Below are 18,798 nucleotides of genomic sequence, written 5' to 3' on the forward strand. Positions count from 1 at the left end.
GGTAAATTATTTTGTTGGAGTTAAAAAAAGAGTAATAGTTAAATATAACTAATATTAATCTTTTAATTAAGCTGTTGAAAATGCTCTAAGACATGTCATACTTTTATACAAATACTGTCTAAATTATTTGATGATCCTTATCCGTGTTCCCTCTCCCCAACGAGGAAGCATCAAAAATGTTTTTGATTGCAATTTGCCAATCTACATGGCTTTGCGTGTCGAATGGAAAAGAGCGTGAAGGCCATTAACTACACGTGGCGATCATCGGTTACGTTCTGGCTGAAACACGCACTGGCAGTAACTTCTCAAATCTAAACTGAATCCTCTTAATTTTAGTTATTGATTAATCAAAGCATTGATTAATGATAATCACTTGCTTGATGTTTTTTTTTTTCTTACTTTACAGGAATATTAGTATAACCAATAAGCAACAATAATAGTAGTAATACGGACTGTATCGGTACCCGGTAACGGTGGGCAGTCCAACCCAATTTCTCTCCTCTTATTCCTACAAACGCACCCAACCGCTTTATTTCTGTCTCCTTCCCAGACCAAGAAGCCCCATCCCCTCTCTCTCTCTCTCTCTCTCTCTCTCTGGTTTTCATCTCCAACAGTTCTTGTACCGGCACCGACCTGTCGGGGGTTGATCAAGGTATGCTTTTCCGACGAAAGTTTCGCCCGTGTTAATTTTCTGTGTGTTGTTCTGGTTGATCGTTGTTTTAATAATTTTACTTCTATATGTATGTGTTTCTGTGTACGCACGCTTGTTTGGGTCCGATCGTACAAAGGAGTTGCCTAATTCTTTGTACTTTTTGGTGCGATTGTTGTTTACTTTGATCGGTTGTGTTTTTACTTGTTGATCTTCCGGTCGATGGTTTCTGATGCGCTCTTTCCAGCTTTTGATCGTCCAGTTTTGCTTGTTTGGTGATTAAGAAATTATTTGTGTATTGCTTGCTGGCTGCTTGAGAATTGCTGGTCTTGCTTTTATTTTGTAAGGGAAATACTGAATTTAATTGACCGAAATTTTAGTTTTGTTTATATCTCTGTTAATCTGCACTCTTTTTTGTTTTTTATAATATTAAATGTTATCTTGTGTGTATTGAATTCGGTCGCGTGGTCATTGTCATATTAATGTTGATGATCAGCATCGGAGACCTTTCGCAATGAAGAAATTATTGGCTTCACTTAAGGTTGGGGTTGTTTTGAATTGCATACTCCCTTACCACTAGCGGTCTTCTCACTAATATCATCCTAGTAACATACTCAAGTATCTATCAATTTGGTCTAGAGATCTATTTTGAGGAAATATCAACGCCCTCCTCGTCTTCTTTTTCTGACCTGGTCCTTTGTTATTGTGTCTTTGAGTTCTGTGTAGCACAAAAAAGGACTGGTAAATTGTTGACAATAAATGTCTTCTGTTTCTCAAACTTTTATTGTAAACTGAACCTGTTATGTCTCCATCTAATATTTAACTGAATTCAATCAATGTAGTTCCTCTGCAGACTCCCATGTTTCCATGCATGCCTCTTCTCTAATTACTTGAATATGTATAATTTTGCAGTTATTTGATAATGAATTTTCCCGTGAAGCACATGGATTCTGGTGGGTTAACTACCTGACTAGCATTTCTTATTTTTTTGTTCAGTAAACTCACCAAACTCACCAGAATTTGCATAGACTTCATGTTCAGTAACCAAGTTTTAATTGGTGAAAAGACAGAGTCTAGATAATTGTCATTAAACTGTGGGGGTTGTTTATAAAATATTTATTGATTTTTAATCTGAAGCTGAATCATTTGTTATGGTTCCTTTTATGTCCAAGAGCTCTTCGTTGGAAAAGGGGACTTAGTAGATAGCCTTGGTCCTAGTTTTCCCATGGATTACCGTAGCATCAACTAGGTTTAGATGGTTTTTATTATGCAGGTTTGGGGCGTGGTGTATTGTTCTTGCTCACATCTATTAAGAATGAATTCGAGAAAGAATTTTAGTTAGTGTGGAAGTTTTGGACAGATGGCACATCGGCATTTCAGGTGAGAAGTTTTGATACTACAAGATCTCTCTCTCTCTCTCTCTCTCTCTCTCTGTGTGCCATTCCCCTATTCCAACCTTTCTTTTAGAAAGTTTTACAAGTATACGCTTGGTTCTTAGGTTGATTGGGTCATTTTCTCTTCAGAACATCCTTTACCTTCTTTTTTCTAGTTATATCTTATACTATCTTTGGTTATATTTCAAATGTTTATTTCTTGGATTTTACCAAATTCTAAGATCCAAGGTGCTTTTGATATAGTTAACCCTAAGATTTGCCATATATCAGATGTAGAAGTTGTTGGGTAGCTTAGTTTTTTTGGTTTCAGTTTTCATTCTCAACTGCGATTGGTTTGCAGGCACTTTGGTCAATTGGGCAACTGAAGAATGGATTTGAGCTGAGATCCTGTTTTCTCCTAAGAGTTTATTAGGATGATCTGCTCTGCTGTATTGGGGTGTTGTAAGCCAGCATTCATATAGGGAGAGCAAAGTATATGGTACTAAAGATTCCATCTTTAGCTTGGAAAACTGGTTAGACCTTGTTCAATTGTTATTTATTTTTAGAACAGGGTCATTCCACTTCAGGATTGAGGCTGTGTTCAAAGAAATGACCTAGTGATTTACATGGAGGGTTTCTCTTGTTACTTAGATCGATTATGTTAGAAAAAAAGAGCTGATGCAAGATGTTTGACACTGAGGTGTTGTGGGCTTTCTAGTCAGGGCCATAATTATGAAGGAATCAGGCCTAGTTTGGCTTTCTAGTTTTTGTTTGTGTTCTGCTGTATTGAGATTAAGGGATGGAATTGGGTCAACCTTATGGATTTTTGTTTACCTAATAATTATGGTGTATCTCAATGACTTTTTAAAGTTGTGACAGTCAATTCATGTTTTCTCCTTCTCCCAGTAACTGGAGCTTGATGACTTATCAAAAAAGTAACTGAAGCTTGATGAACAATTGCTGTTGTGCAGCGGTATTATGAATTGGGTGTAATGATGGAACTACTGGTATCTATGTGCTTAGGGGATGTCACTGCATGGGAGTGTACTGACTGGCTTTTGGCCCCTTATCACATGCCAGTTCTTGCTGGTGGTGCTGAGTGGATAATATATGGCTTCTTTTCTTGATCAAACTTAGTTTTTTGATCCTGGTAGTCAGCCTCTAGTTGGAATCACATACATTACCTGGATGATGTGGGTCAATGGCGGATGGATTTACTGACACTTGAGCTGTTTGGAAAGCATTAGGTGGTTATATCTTACTAACCGTACTAGATGCCTTTGAGTGAAGTACAATTGTTATTAACAGCATTGGGGTGCTTACTATATTATTGAATGCAAGGCTTTGTGCCTTCAGATTGATGTAGTTTTTCAGGATGGAGGGAAGAAAAGTGCTATCTTGAGACTGAGTGTGTTATAGTCTTCATTGCATAGAGGGAGGAAAGTTGATTCTCTTGACTGGAAGGCTTATTGCTCAATTCATGAAAAACGCTACTTGGTTGATGACAAGTTCTCTTTGCGGCTTGATTATGAATGACAACTGCCAGATTTGGGATTACCGAGACTCCCATTTTCCTCTTGGCATGTTTTCCCTTAAAATGAGCATCCCTCTCTCCAAGGGAGAGTTTGATCAGTATTTGTGTGAATTTGGAGGTCTCCATTTGTATCTTTAGGATTCTTGGTATGCCTATTGATGTGTATTATCATAGTTCTGATCTTGGCTGGTTTCAAGAATGTGTTTGATAAGAATCCAACATTTTTTGAGACTTGGTGTAGTCTAAAAAGGGTTGCACCAGGAATTAATGTAGATAATTTTTGTTTATGCTTACGTAATCCACTTTTATTAATACTGAAGATTTCAAAATAAACCAAATATTCCATGGATGGTTTGGATGTTACAGCATGCTGCGTATGGTGGTGATCGTGTTGCTTAAGTTGTGAGGCTACAGTTTAGAGATAATATTTTGAATTTTTTGTAATTCTTAATTTTCTTCAAAATAGGTTTAATATATCACGATATAATTTGGAAAAATGCAAGAAGAATTTTTTTTTAGTGATATCCACTGAGATGACATAAAATCACACAAATGAAGAGTACACCAAGTTGGGAATTATTGATGGGCAAAAGATTGGGAGATTTTCTATATTTTTAAAGATATCCTCTAAATTTGCTTCATATTCTATTTTCCCAATTATAAAGTCAGAAAGGAAACCTAAGATGATTTTTGCAGCTCACAATTAAGTATAAGCCAATTACAGTGCCAGAGTGTAGTTATTTTGAAGAGAGTTGTTTACCTGCAGTAAGCTCCATGCCATGCCCATCCTGCTCCTTCAGCTAGGAGAAGTTTAGGTGTGGGTGTTAGAGCTTTTACTGTGTGGAAATGAATCCTAAGGTTAGGATATGGTTAATATGATATGTGATAAGAAGGTTTTGGTGTCACACATGCCCTTGTTTGCTGCCGCAAGTGTTCTGCCCATTTCTTCCCTGACGGTGGCATATATGAAAAATGGGGGCCTCTGTTCTAGATGGGTTCTTCATCTACTTGCTGCTCTCTCTCTCTCTCTCTCTCTCTCTAATAAATTTGATTTTATTCTTGAAAAAGAGGATTTTGAAAGAAGAATATCAAGACTATTTTTTTTACAGTTGGCTTACATGGGTGTTAGTTAGCATTAATTCCTCTTGTGGGGATTCCACTTGAAAATAGTTTTTATATTTACTGAGTTTTCCCTCCTGCACTTTTTCTCTTCTCTTTCTCCCATCTTCTCTTTGTTTGTTCTCTGTGTATTCATACATATATCAACCGCCAATTGGTTCGAACCTCTACCATTTTGATTTTTTTGACCTTGGCTTGCAGTCATCCTTTGCATGATTGGTATGCCTTGTTGACAACTTCATAGTAAATCAAAGTAGTTAACTGTAATGCCTCTGATGCCTCTGATTCCTCCTAGTTTGACCTCCCTCATTCGTGATCTTATCTTTTTGGGCTAAATATGAATTTGAAGTTGCTGGTGATTAATTTACTATGTTTGGGAAGGTTATCATCTAATTTTCCATTGCATTCTCACTGCTTGTTCCATTTTTTCATCCTAATCATCTTATGTTATATTTTCCTTGAAATTTTAGTTTACAAAAATTACGAAGCAGCTGTCTTTTTGAATTTGGTAGCTACTAGGAGGACGATGGATAGTGCTTTACTTTCTAGATTTACAGCTAATTTTGGGTTTCAGGGGAAGCTCCTCAGTCTTTATGGCACCTGTCATTGAGCTATTGAGTGGTCGATGAGGTTCTTCTCTCTTAGTTATGACGTCTGTCACTTGAACTTGTGTTTACAGTTGCTACTAATACACCTCTACTATATGTCCCTGTTAAGGTATATATCCATGTGCCTGATTGATGTTTGTTTCTTTGACCAATGTCAGATCTTCTTGTTTTGACGACTATCTAGGCCGGGTGTAGGTTGGTTACAAATCTTATTCGCCAATGCAATTGAAACTTCGGGGTTTAATTCTAAATAAAGGACAATTCTAGAGTTAATTATGTAATTACTCCTACTTATTGTTTTATTTTTATTTGCTGATTTGTTGACTGCTCTTCAGAAGGTGGATATGAGTGTAGAGGTGTGTTAGTCTTCCACTGATGTGCCTTTACCAACTTCTATACTCCCACATGGTTGATTAATTTCAGGTTCGGGAAAAAAGAAAGATTGTGCCAATTAATTCTAGGATAAAGAAAGTTCATACATGATGACTGTTACTCTCTTACACCTGCTAGGTGAATTTTCTCTGATCTATACCCAGGTAATGTCCTTCCTATGAGTGGTTGTGCTCCTAATCCTTCCTCTGCTTCCTACCATCAATTGTTCTGATAATTTCTATTCATGAGAGGGTAGAGTGAGTAATCAGCATCAATTTCATATCCATATTTAATTAATTAATCTTGTTTTCTTCTCATGCCTTCACTTTTATTGCCTCCTCTTTGTCTCTTTGCCTCAGAATGGGAAGCATGCCTCTCAGTTTTAGTGGGGAGAATAATCTTTTAGGAGATGAATGCAAGTGAGTGAATTAATGGGTGTTGTTGACTTACCGAGGTGAACGAGAATTTGGGTGCAAGTATATGTTAATTGTTGTCTATACCAGTTTTTATAGAAGGTTAAATGTCCAAAGCACCTTAGTCTTTGACTGATTTCCTGCAGCTTTAACCTTTATTTTTTCTTTGCTGGATTGACTTAAAGTGGAGATCTGATTAGTCACCATGTGAGACTTATTATTAGCCTGGGCTGCAAATAGTTCCTGTCTGGGACAAGTTACAATCAGTAATTCTTCTTTTTCTCTTTTTGAAAAAAAAAAAAAAAATTAAGCACCAGATACCTGATCTACTTTATTGCATCTTGGGATTTTTCAGCTACTCATTGAAGCATAAAGCAGAATCTGGGCAGAAAACTCTGTTTCCATCAATGCATCTTCTTACCACTTTTTTGGTTATTTAAGCTACTATTTGACTTAGTTGCTTGCTTGTATTTTATGGAAGTGTGCCAGTGAAGACTGTATATTGAGCCTTGTCTTGTTTGGCATGGTTTTCTACTCAACTAATACCTCTCTCTCTCTCTCTCACGTGCACGTGCACACATTATTTGTGACTATCTTCAATACCCACAGTTGTTTTCTTCTCAAAATCTTTGGTCTTATCGGTAGCCACCCAAAAAAAAAAAAAAAAAAAGCTTTATTCAAATATTTCTTCTGGCCTGGGTATTTAATTTTCATATGAGAGCTTACCTCCTATGTCCAAGATCTACAGGAGTGGGTGGAAAGGGTGACAGCTAACAATTCAATGCATGAAAAACCTTTGGAGTTTCCTAGGTGACAATGACATTGAGATATTAGTGTGGGTTGCATGTGCTTAAAGGACGAGGAAAGTTGAAACAGACTGTTATTAGCTATCTATTTTTCACTCTGGAAAGATATGTTACAGGTGAAACGTGTTGAGCAGGCTGCACTGCCAAATTGAAATTATTGATATAAGGTTCTGTGGATATGTAATGATAAAATATGGATCTTTCGAAAGTTTAGAAGTTCCATGTCAAATAGTTGCCATTCCTCGTTATCCAGGCAAGGCTTATTTAACTAAATACATCTGACCTGGTCTCTGTAGGTATTTTAATGTTATCTTATTATGCACATTTCTGGGTAAATGATTCTCTCAATAATGTTTTTTTTTTTTTTTTGTTTACATGTCTCTTCCCATTTGTGAATATGTGGTTGGTGTCAGTTTTATGTTTAGAAGGCCGAAGGGCATGATTTATAGGACCAGTGAATATGTTAGTCTTAATTTTTTATGCCCCCCAATGATTAACTTATTGTATTATTTAATTCTAATCATAGATTTTTCATTGTTGTTTTACATGGCTTTGTATGCATGATCTAGCAGTTATCTGACCCTCATCCACACAGAAAAATGGAAGAAGAGGTAAAATGGTTGAAAAATGAATATGTAGTTTCTCGGAAAACTATTTTTGCAAGCCTGTGGACTCAAAACTAAACTAACAATAAACAATAAAATAAATCTTCTAGTGTATGATGCTTTTCCTTTTCCTTTTCCCCTTCTGGAAAAGCTGAAGCATAACAAATGATCTGTTTCTAGAGTACTTGAGAAAAGAAGTTACTGAAAAAAAAAAGTGTTCGGGCAAAGATAATTACACCTATATATTGGCTTGGCATAGGTACATGCTTCAAATATAGTTTCAGTTTTATCAGCTGCATACACACTGGGGCCAGAGCACTGGTTCTTGTTTGAAGTTTCTTGCTGAGCTAAACATCTAAGCAATTGAATTAGTCTCATATCACCTTCTAAGGAACTATTTTCAGATTGAAGAGTAGCTAGAGTATCTGCAACTGAGTTGCACTGTCTTGTTATGATTAGGGCATGGATGCATACATTTTCTTTTCCCCTTATATCTCAAGTAGTTTTGCAGTTTGCTACTAATATCTGAGATACTTTTTCTTCTTGTGCAGGTTGTGGTTTTCTAGCAGATTCCAGCTCCAGGACATAATTTATCCTTATCAGGTGGCAGCTAATGGGGCACAGACATTTATTCAGCACATCCCAAATGTTTGAGAATGAGCATGATCAGAACTGGAATCATATGCATGCAACAGAGCAACATTTTATGCATCTTGGTATTATGACTTTGAATGCCTTTAACTATTATTTTTAGGGCTATGATCAGAACTCATGGTAATTAAATATGCAATAGGGTTGTTAAGACGTTTCCTTGGTTGCTTGGACACCACATTGTTGAAGATGGAAACTTTTTTATTCTTCCTGATTTTATTCTCTTATTTTATTTTATTGTAATCTCCTAGTATTTTTCTTTTGAATTTAAACCGATGTAAACATGTGGAATTCTATGATCGAATAAAGAATTTCTTCCTTTTTTTTTTTTTTTTTTTTTGCGTTTTCTTTTCTATATTTCTGTTCTTCTTTTCTTTTTTTGATAAGTACTAATCTGTTTTATTAAAAGCGTAAAGGTGCCCTAAAGTACACTGGGAGTATACAACAAGATCACCTATCTAGAAGGGGAGAAGCGAACAAGAAAAGCATCAAAACTAATTGACACCGGAAAGACATGTGCAACGGTCCAGAGATACAAAGTATGAAAGCAAGAGGCTAAGATGTCTTCCAATGTCCCCTCCAAGTCCTCAAAACACCTATTATTTCTTTCCCTCCATAAACACAAAAAAAAAACAAGTAGGCACCATCTTCCAAACCGCGGCACTCCCCCGCTTCCCCACAGACCACCAACAGGCGAGTAAATCCGAGACCCTTCTCGGCATCACCCAAGACAACCCAAACCGACCAAAAAAGGCACTCCACAAAGCATAAGCAACCTCGCAATGAAAGAGAAGATGATCCACCGTCTCCTCACTCCTCTTGCACATACAACATCTGTTCGTCACAACCACCTATCGCTTCTTGAGGTTATCTAGGGTTAGAATTTTGCCTAAAGCTGCCGACCATACAAAGAAACTCGCCCTCATAGGAGCTTGTGTGCGCCACACACTCTTCCAAGGGAATCCCCTCCATTCAGTACATGCCAAGGAAGCGTAGAAGAGCTTGACCTTGAAACGGCCTCTTTTGGAAGAGCTCCACTTCATCCTATCTTCACACCCTCGATTCACTCGAGCAGAATGTTATACCTGAAAAAAAGAGGCCAAAACATCCGCCTCCCAATCATGAGCCTCTCTAGAAAAATTAACATTCCACTAATTAGAGCCACCCAGTACCTCCAAATGAGCCACAACTGAGGCATCCTTTGCACAAGCAATATTGAATAAGCCTGGAAAAGCTATCTTGAGAGCCGTATCACCATACCACAAATCATGCCAGAAGCGAACCCTAGTCCCATACCCTACCTCAATCCGTGTAAAGCCTTTGAAAGTGTCCCACCCTTTCCTAATGTTCTTCCATAACCCCACCCCAAAGTTCCACCCGGCTCCAAAGAGCACCACCCTCCCCCAAAAACTTCCAAACTTCGCATCCACCACAGCCCTCCACCAAGTATCTCGTTCTGATCCATAGCGCCACAACCATTTCCCTAACAGGGCGCGATTGAACACCATTAAGTTTTTGATACCCAAACCGCCCTCCTTAATCGGAGTGCACACCTTCGACCACTTCACCAGGTGGTACTTAAACTCTTTGCCTAGACCACCCCATAAAAAATCCTGTTGCAACTTCTCAATCTGCTTAGCAACACTAACAGGAATAGGGAAAAGAGAAATAGTAAGTAGGCAAATTGGCGAGAGTGCTCTTGATAAGCGTGATTCTTCCACCCTTCGACAAATACAACCTTTTCCAACCGGCCAACCGATGTTCTATCTTCTCGATAACTCCATCCCAAATATGCTTAGCCTTGTAAGAGGCTCCCAACAGCAGACCAAGGTACTTTACTGGCAAAGAATCAACCCCACACCCTAGAATACCGGCTAACCTGCCCACTTGCTCCACATTCCCCACTGTAATTAACACCGACTTGGCCAAGTTAACCTTCAAACCGGAAGTAGCTTCAAACAGTAAAAATAAACTCCGCAAATAACGTAGCGGGGCGGGCATAGCATTGCAAAAAATCAATGTATCATCTGCAAACAAAAGATGAGTGTAATATTATTGACCTGGAAACCTTCTATAGCCCCCCATTAACCGCCACCGAAATCATCCTACTGAAAGCTTCCATCACAAAAACAAACAGCAGAGGAGATTGGGAGTCCCCTTGTCTCAAACCCCTGGAACTGCTAAAAAAGCTATTAGGAGAACCATTGATCAGAATTGAGAACCGCACCGAAGAAATGCAATTTTCTATCCAAGAGCACCAAATCCCACCAAAACCACACCTCTTTAGCAAATATAACAAGAAATCCTAATTCACATGATCATAAGCTTTTTCCAGATCCATTTAGTAAATAACCCTTGGCTCCCCAGATCTCAACCGACTATCAAAGCATTCATTAGAAATCAAGATAGGACCTACTTTTCTACTTGGTATTAGAGTGGTTTCTTCTTCTGGGTTCTTTATTTTTTTCTTTGAATCGTGCGATTCCATCTGGGCTGGGTTCACATTCTCGCACCCATGTCTTTGTGGCTGTGTGACTGGTGAGCCCTATGTAAATGTCGTGGTAGAGGGTTGCTCAGTGGAATCTAGGTCGCACCACTGGTGACCAATGAAGATTTGGTCGAATGATCGATCTTCAATCATTGGGTGGAGTTTTTTTTTTGGATGAATCAATCATGAAGGGTTGTCAACTCTGGATTCTTGACAGTTTTTGGGGTGTTTTTATTTTTATTTTTATTTTTTTTCTGGAGTTTCTGAGGCCTATTGGTGTATTTTGGTGGCGGGGCCTTGACCTCCAATGGCGGCAAAGGCGATTCTGTTCATGCAACACAAACGACAAGTCGTTTTTGGCTATTGAAAACTGACATGTCATTCAGTCTTTTCCAGCAGATCTGTCGTTTAGCCCTTGGTAAAACAACTAGTCGTTCAACAGTTTGCTAGACGATAGATAAGTCCTAACTACAGGTTGTTTAGCAAAGAAAAAAAAAAAAACAATGCTGATTGCTAATTGATCAGTAATTTTTATGGTTGTATTTTAGCATCTCTTTTACTGTTTTTGTAATTTCACTTGAGCCCATGGGTTGTATGTTGGAGCTATTTGGTTGGATGTCTGAACAGACTGAACTCAAGATGGAGTCGAGTGAAACTCCAGACACTCACAAAAAGGGGATAGAAAGTCATGTGACCTCCCATAGTGAGAATCCAACTTTCCAAATCACAACCGTGAAGTTGGATGGGCTGAATTATCTTTCTTGGACTCAATCGGCCATGTTATATATTAAGAGTGGAGGAAAGATGGGATTCTTGAATGGGAAAGTGTCTGAACATAAGGCAGGTGATCCATCTTATGATAAGTGAGAGGCCGAGGTGTCCATGATTATGTCCTGGTTATTACACTCTATGCTACCGGAGATTAGTCAGGGATATTTATTTCTCCACACGGCAAAAGAAATTTGGGATGCAGCTGCTTAGAAATATTCAAAAAATGAAGAATGCAGCACAAATTTTTGAATTGAAGTGACTGATACATGAAACAACCCAAGAGGACTGGTTAGAACTTACTTATTTTTACAACCTTCGTGGTTTGTGGCAGGAGTTGGATTATCAAAATTTGCAGACTGTGTGCAGTAGATGCTACCAAGATTAACAAGATCTTAGAGGGACTTATTTATAAGTTCTTAGCTGGTTTGAACTCAAGAGTAGGATCCTGTGCGAGTTTAGATTTTGGGAAAGGAACCTTTTTCGTCACTGCGGGAGGTATTTTCATATGCCCAAAGTGAGTAGTCGTCATAGCACAATGCTTCATCCCTGTTCACAAAATGAATCTGCTCTATTAAGTACATCTCAACGCAATTTGAAATGTGGTTTTAGAAGTCGAGATGGTGGCAGAGTAGCAAATGCGACCACAGATGGCATACTCTGGAAACTTGTTGGCGACTTAATAGTCGTCCTACCCAAGGTTGCGGGGGTCACACAGGTGGAGGAACCAGGCCTCTGACCAATCATACTTCCATGGTAGAGACGATTGTTTCCACGCCAAATGCTAATCCTCCTCCTGCTAATATAGGGGCCTTAGCAAAGAAGAGTTAGAAAGACTTTGTCAAATTATGTTTCGACTAGACATGCCTACTACTGCATCCTCATCCTTTGCTCATTGAAGTAATTAAGCCACCGCTCTAAATGCATCCGCTACTCACTTGAATGATTCTTGGGTCATTGACTCTGGTGCCTCTGATCATATGAACTGGTATGTCTCATTCATTTTTCTTTATATAATCCTCGTTCTAGAAGAAAAAAAAGTTAGAATAGCTTATAGTCATTTGTCGCTAGTGTCAGGTAAAGGATCTATTTATGTCACACCCCTTATGATCTCGTCTTCTGTCCTTCATGTCCCTGATTTTGTCGCTAATTTATTATCCATTGCACGTATTACCCTTTAGTTGAATTGTCGAGTCATTTTTTACTCATTATTGTTTCTTTCAGGACCTAGTCATTAGTCATTGGGAGGATGATGGGCAAAGGTAGCTTGAGGGATGGATTGTACTACCTGGATTCTCAGCCCAGGACACAAGGTTGGCTCACATAGGCTTATCATATTGTGCGGGAGGATAACTTTGTAGCAAAAATCTGGCTTTGACATCAGCGATTAGGGCATCGCTCTTTATTGTTGAAACTAGTGAACTTTCCAAACACCATAGTGTTTTTCTCCTCGTATCAATAAAAGTGCTAAGCCTTTTGTTCTTATTCATACTGATGTGTGGGGGCCCTTCACGAGTGGTTTCTTTATTTGGTTATCGGTGGTTCGTTTCTTGTATTGACAGTTTTTCTTGGACCACGTGGGTGTACTTGTTAATGGATAAAAGTGATGTGCTCTTTGTGTTTCAGATGTTCCACAAGATGATTCAGATCCAATTTAATACCAATTTTGATATTGTTTGTTATGACAATGGAGGTGAGTATATCTAAAGTGATCTCAGGATGTACTTTTGCGAACATGGCATTATACATCAAACCATCTGTGTTGATACTCTTCGGCAGAATAGGATTGTTGTCGCCTGGTTGTCTGGGAATTATCATAGCAGCTCCTTATTTTGCAGAAAAATTGACATCTTTTAGAGGTACCTCAATCCTTAATGCTTGGTATGCATGTTCCCAAATCTTATTGGAGGGACACCTTACCCTTGCATATCTCATAAATAGGATGCCTTCTTGAGTCTTAAATTTTAAAACACCATTTGAAGTATTGTCCCCAACTTTCTCTACTTCAAAAGGTGTCTCTCCAGAGGTGTTTAAATGTGTTTGTTTTGTCCTTGTTCATAGTCCTATTCGGGTTAAATTAGATTCTCGGGCCCTCAAACTTGTCTTTGTAGACATTGCACTATGGCCGGCCTTTTGCTTTTAGTTAAGCATGTGAATAATCAATCTTGAGATACGAGTCTTTTAGTATACTTGCAAGGAGGAGACCCCAAAAGGGGTATAAAATGTTATCATCCCCCATCAAGAAAACAATTTGTCTTAATGGATGTTACTTTCTTTGAAACACAATCCTATTTCTCCTCTTCTAGGGGAGAGTTTGAGTGAAGAGGAGTCTTTTAATCTGTTACATGTTCCCACCCTTATACCTAAGCATGAGAAACATCAATTTACTATTGAGTCTCCCATTGAACCTACTGATAAGTCACATGCGCCGCTTGGGGAAGAGGTGAAAGTTTACTTCAAACGCCATAAAAGTAAGACTATCCTTGATGCTACATGCCAAACATTTGATCTTGACTCAGGTAATACTACTTTTATCTCTGATGCGAATCATATAATACGTGTGGTTGATAATATGAATCTCCCTCTTGCATAATGCAAAGGAGTTAGGTCATGTATTCGCTATCCCATGTATGATTTTTTCCTATGAGCACCTTTCACCATCATATCGTTCCTTTGTGTCCAAATTGTCATTTGTGTCTATTCCTAGAAATCTACAAGAGGCATTTAGTGATCCAAAGAGATGAAAGCCCTTCACAAAAAATAGACTTGGGATCTTGTTAAATTGCCTAATGGGAAGAAGGTTGTTGGATGCACGTGGGTGTTCACTATCAAGTATAAAGCTGATGGTTTTGTTGATCGATACAAGGCCAGACTAGTTTCAAAAGGTTTTACTCAAACTTATGGGATTGACTATGAGGAAACATTTGCTTCAATAGCAAAGATGAACTCAATTAGAGTTCTACTTTTTATTGCAGCAAACTTGGAATTGGCCTCCCCACCAACTTGATGTGAAAAATGAATATCTTCATGGAGATCTAGAAGAAGTATGTATGGAAGTTCCTCCTAGACTTGAAGATTTGTCCTCTATGGGAAAAGTGTGCAAACTAAAGAAGGCTTTGTATGGCCTAACACAATATCCAAGAGCATGGTTCGAGTGGTTTTCTCGTGCTATGCAGAGATTCAGTTACAAGCAAAGTTAAGCTAATCATACATTTTTTTATCAAGCATTCCACTCAAGGAAAGATAACAGCTTTGATTGTATATGTTGATGATATTATAGTAACGGGAAATGATGATGAAGAGATGAAACTTGAAACAATCTCTTGTCAACAAGTTTGAAATAAAAGACTTGGGCAGTTTGAAGTATTTTCTTGGCATTGAGGTAGCAAGGTCTAAGCATGGTATATTTATCTCCCAATGAAAATATATCCTTGATCTCCTCAAGGAAACAGGGTTGCTAAAGTGTAAAGCCATTGATAATCCAGTGGAGGTGAATGTTAAACTAGAGAAACTGGTGACAGTCCTTTCATGGATAAAGGTAGATATCAGCGTTTGGTTGGCCGGTTGGTTTATTTATCTCACATCTGCCTAGTCATTGCATATGTTGTGAGTGTGGTGAGTCAATTTATGCATTCTCCACGAGAGCTTCATATGGAAGCAATTTACCGAATTATTTGCTACTTAAAACCCTCACCAGGTAAGGGACTGTTATTTAGAAATAGAAGCCTATATAGATACAGACTAGGCTAACTCAATTATGGATCGACGGTCAACGTCAGGATATTGTACATTTGTGGGAGGTAATTTGGTTACATGGTGCAGGAAGAAACAATAAGTGGTTGTTAGATCCAGTGCAGAAGCTGAATATGGAGTGTGAAATATTATAGTTGAAGATACTCTTGAAAGAGCTTGGGTTTGATTCCAAGGATTCTATGAGAATGTATTGTGACAATAAAGCAGCAACAACCTAGTCCAACATGATCAAACTAAGCATGTTTAAATTGATCGACACTTTATTAAAGAGCAACTTTGAGCAGGTATCATATGCACATCATATGTGAAGACAGGAGAACAACTTGCGGATATCTTGACAACGAGAGTATCTAGTAGTGTTCTTCACTCGGTCTTAATACAAGCTGACCATGCGAAACATCTATATGCCTTAGCTTGAGGGGGAGTGCTGAAGATGGAAACTATTTTATTTTCCCTAATTTTATTCTCTAATTTTATCTTATTGTAATCTCCTAGAATTTTGCTTTCCATAGCTTGAGGGGGAGTTTTGAAGATGGAAACTATTTTATTCTCCCTGATTTTATTCTCTAATTTTATTTTATTGTAATCTCCTCGTATTTTGCTTTCCATAGTAAGTCCGTATTCTCTCCTATTTAAACCCATGTAATCGAATAAAGAATTTATCTTCCTCTCTTCTTCTATATTTTTGCTCTTCTTTTCTACTCACATGTCCCTGACCTGTACTTGCATATTTATTGTGTTATTTTGTCTCTGGCTTACCCAGGGTGTAGTCCCTTATCAATTTTGGCAGGATATGAATTACACCTGCCTCATCATGGCAGTTGAAACACAAAAAAGTTTTATTAAACAGCAGTTGAAGAAAAAATAAATGCTACCAGAAAATGAAAGTTATTTTTATTCTTTTATGTGGTGCTGACTGACAAACTTGGCAGACATTTAATGGTCCATGCATGGGTGGAGCCAGATGTTTTTCTATGCGTGTGTATAATATAGATCATCTGGTCTGTGGAATAACCCTTGATCTTGTGCCTTTACTGATTTTAAACCTCCATTGCAGCTAGGGCTGGCACTTCAGAAAATGGTTCTTTCTTTTATCCTGTGGAAAATATGTCTGTAGATGGAGCGCATTACACTTCTCACTGGAGCCCTGCACCAAGGTCAATCGGGTATCCTTCCTCGAGTCACAATGTGGAAGTACCACCTTATCAACCCGATCCTCCTGGCCCATCGCATGAGCCTTTTGCTCATCTGTCACCTGCTGGAACATTCTCTACTGCTCCAGATACTTATGCACAACACGCATCTTCTTCTAATTATGACAGGCAGCCATTCCATTGTGGTGAGGGCAGTTTTATTGATCTTACAGTGGGCAGCGGAAGGGGGCCTCACAAGCGAAAAAGTCCTGGAAACCCTTCAGTCTGTGAGAGAGGCAGTACAAGCAGATACTACAATGCCGGAAGTTCCTCTGATCTTCCAATATCTTCTGAAATGCGGCTGGAGAAACCTAATATAGATGCTCAGCATCTGCCTTGGGATCACTTTAACGTGAATCCTGTTTATAGAGGCAATGGCCTTTCAATTAGGGTTGAGGATTCTTTGAGGAATGTGAGAAGCCGATCTGCACTGGATTTGGAATCAAACCTTGCTAGGACCCATTTGTCAAGCAATCCTCCGCACCCTTCTTATTCTGCTAGCCACCCCATTGAACATTCTAGCACTGTGGATCCTCTGGTTCAGGGTTCTAATTCTATGACACGGGATTGGAGTCATATTAGCGTGTCTCCTGCTCCTGGAAGAGTTCTAGTTTCAGGCAAGTTTTATATACGTGTATCTCTCTGTGTATATCATATCCTATTATTTCTAATCAATACCTATCTGTTATTGCAGATACAAGCAGCTTCAATCATGAGACAAATCAGCTCCTTATAGGAAGCGGTGCCAGCAACTCTTCTGCTGAGATTGGGGGATACCATCATGATTTTGTTGCAAGCAGAAATCCAGTTGCTCCTCAAAGTTTTCATGCTAACTCAACCCAATCTGTGAGAGGAGTTCGTAGTAGCTTTACTCAAAGATCTGGCCCAACTTTCAGGGCTTCTTCAAGCAGCTTACGCCTGGGACACGTGGCACCTTCAGATGAAGGACTACAGTTGGTAGCTGAAAGTCACTCCTCTAGACATCCACGGCCATTATCTACCATAGGGTGGCGTAATGGTGATAGGAATGGGAGGTCAAGGATATCTACTGAAAGATATCGATCCTTACCTGACGAGGCAGGTCTCCATGATCGATTTTCTTCTGAGGTATCTACTCTTATCTGATAGTGTTACACTACTTTGGAAGAAGGGTACAGCTACTCTGCAAATATTGGAACAGTTATACAATTTCATTGTAAATAGGCTGTTGTGTCATTTTAGCAGATAATGAGGTATTTAAGGCGATAAAGCCTTTCGGTAAAATGAGACTGACCGCCTCTGTTTGTATTGTAGGCATAATAGTTTTTTTTCCCCCCATTTTGAACTGTCAGTACTTGCTGAATGCTATAAATCATGATCGCTTTGCAGGGTTTTATGATTGTGGATCGCTCAGCCATGTATGGGTCCAGAAATATGTTTGATCAGCATAGAGACATGAGGCTAGACATAGACAACATGGGCTATGAGGTTATTAATATAGTTCCTGCTGCTTCTTTTTTCTTCCTGTTATTGTCAGGTCTTAAAGTTCTTTGAAATTTATCATTGCACAGGAACTTCTTGCACTAGGGGAAAGAATAGGGAATGTGAACACAGGTGTGTCTGAAGATTTAATATCAAAGTGTTTGAGAGAGACAATTTATTGTTCCTCGGATCAAACCCAAGAGGAACCAACTTGTGTGATTTGCCTGGTAAGAATTTTTACCTTATTTGATACAGGAAAATATGAATTGGGGTTCCAAGTGCAGTTTTGGGGGTTGTGGTTATCAACTTGGGATTGTAGAGATTATTAGATCAGTGGATGCCAAATACGACACCTTTTATTGGTTTAGGTCATTTTCAAGAGACATTTTAGTTATGAGTAATGCTACTTTTCACACCTATTTCATGCTTGTTATTGCGATGTGTTTTAACTAGCTTTTCTTTTGTGAAATGGGTGTGAAAAGTAGCATTACTTTTAGTTATTGCTCCCAAATAAGTCTATGGATATGTTTTTGGCCCTTCTATTTAATCTTATGACTCTGCAAGCTTTATCAAATTAGAAAGTGACCAACTTGAATCCTCAACTATTTGCAATTGACAGGAAGAGTACAAGGATATGGTTGGTGTTGGGACTCTGAAAACTTGTGGCCATGACTACCATGTTAGCTGCATCAAGAAATGGTTGTCTATGAAGAACCTGTGTCCAGTCTGCAAAGCTCCTGCTCTGGCTGATAATACCAAGGACAAATAACTTATCAATGTTGTATGTTGTTCACTATAATTCTCATTCTTGTATATAAATATATATATTTGGAGATGATCCTCGAATAGAGGGAACAAATTTCTTTTGCTAGCATATGCCAATCCATTGTTTCTGGCTTCCATCTTAATTATGTGAAGCCTCTAATGTCCATGTTGTTTTTTAACTGTTTTTATTCATTCAAAAATTATGATCACTCTCCTGATGTTCTCCCTAGACTAGGTCTT

At 38.6% G+C, this 18,798-nt stretch overlaps 1 protein-coding gene across 6 annotated transcripts; it reads left to right on the forward strand.

Annotated features, from left to right (window-relative positions):
• Window positions 1-526: 526 nt before the first annotated feature.
• LOC132191542 (probable E3 ubiquitin-protein ligase HIP1) lies at window positions 527-18,718 on the forward strand. Of its 6 annotated transcripts, XM_059606626.1 has the most exons (8): window positions 527-652; window positions 1,562-1,602; window positions 8,031-8,195; window positions 16,197-16,949; window positions 17,027-17,439; window positions 17,701-17,799; window positions 17,883-18,020; window positions 18,413-18,718. In XM_059606626.1, the coding sequence occupies exons 3-8, from the start codon at window positions 8,093-8,095 to the stop codon at window positions 18,560-18,562; spliced, it is 1,656 nt and encodes a 551-aa protein (XP_059462609.1). In that variant the 5' UTR covers window positions 527-652; window positions 1,562-1,602; window positions 8,031-8,092; the 3' UTR covers window positions 18,563-18,718. The 6 variants fall into 6 exon arrangements, with proteins under 6 accessions (XP_059462609.1, XP_059462607.1, XP_059462610.1 ...); XM_059606624.1 differs by lacking the exon at window positions 1,562-1,602; XM_059606627.1 differs by lacking the exons at window positions 527-652; window positions 1,562-1,602 and adding an exon at window positions 1,923-2,029.
• The last annotated feature ends 80 nt before the right edge of the window (window positions 18,719-18,798 follow it).

The sequence above is a fragment of the Corylus avellana genome, chromosome ca9 (assembly GCF_901000735.1).
Source record: "Corylus avellana chromosome ca9, CavTom2PMs-1.0".
In the NCBI taxonomy this organism is placed as follows: domain Eukaryota; kingdom Viridiplantae; phylum Streptophyta; class Magnoliopsida; order Fagales; family Betulaceae; genus Corylus; species Corylus avellana.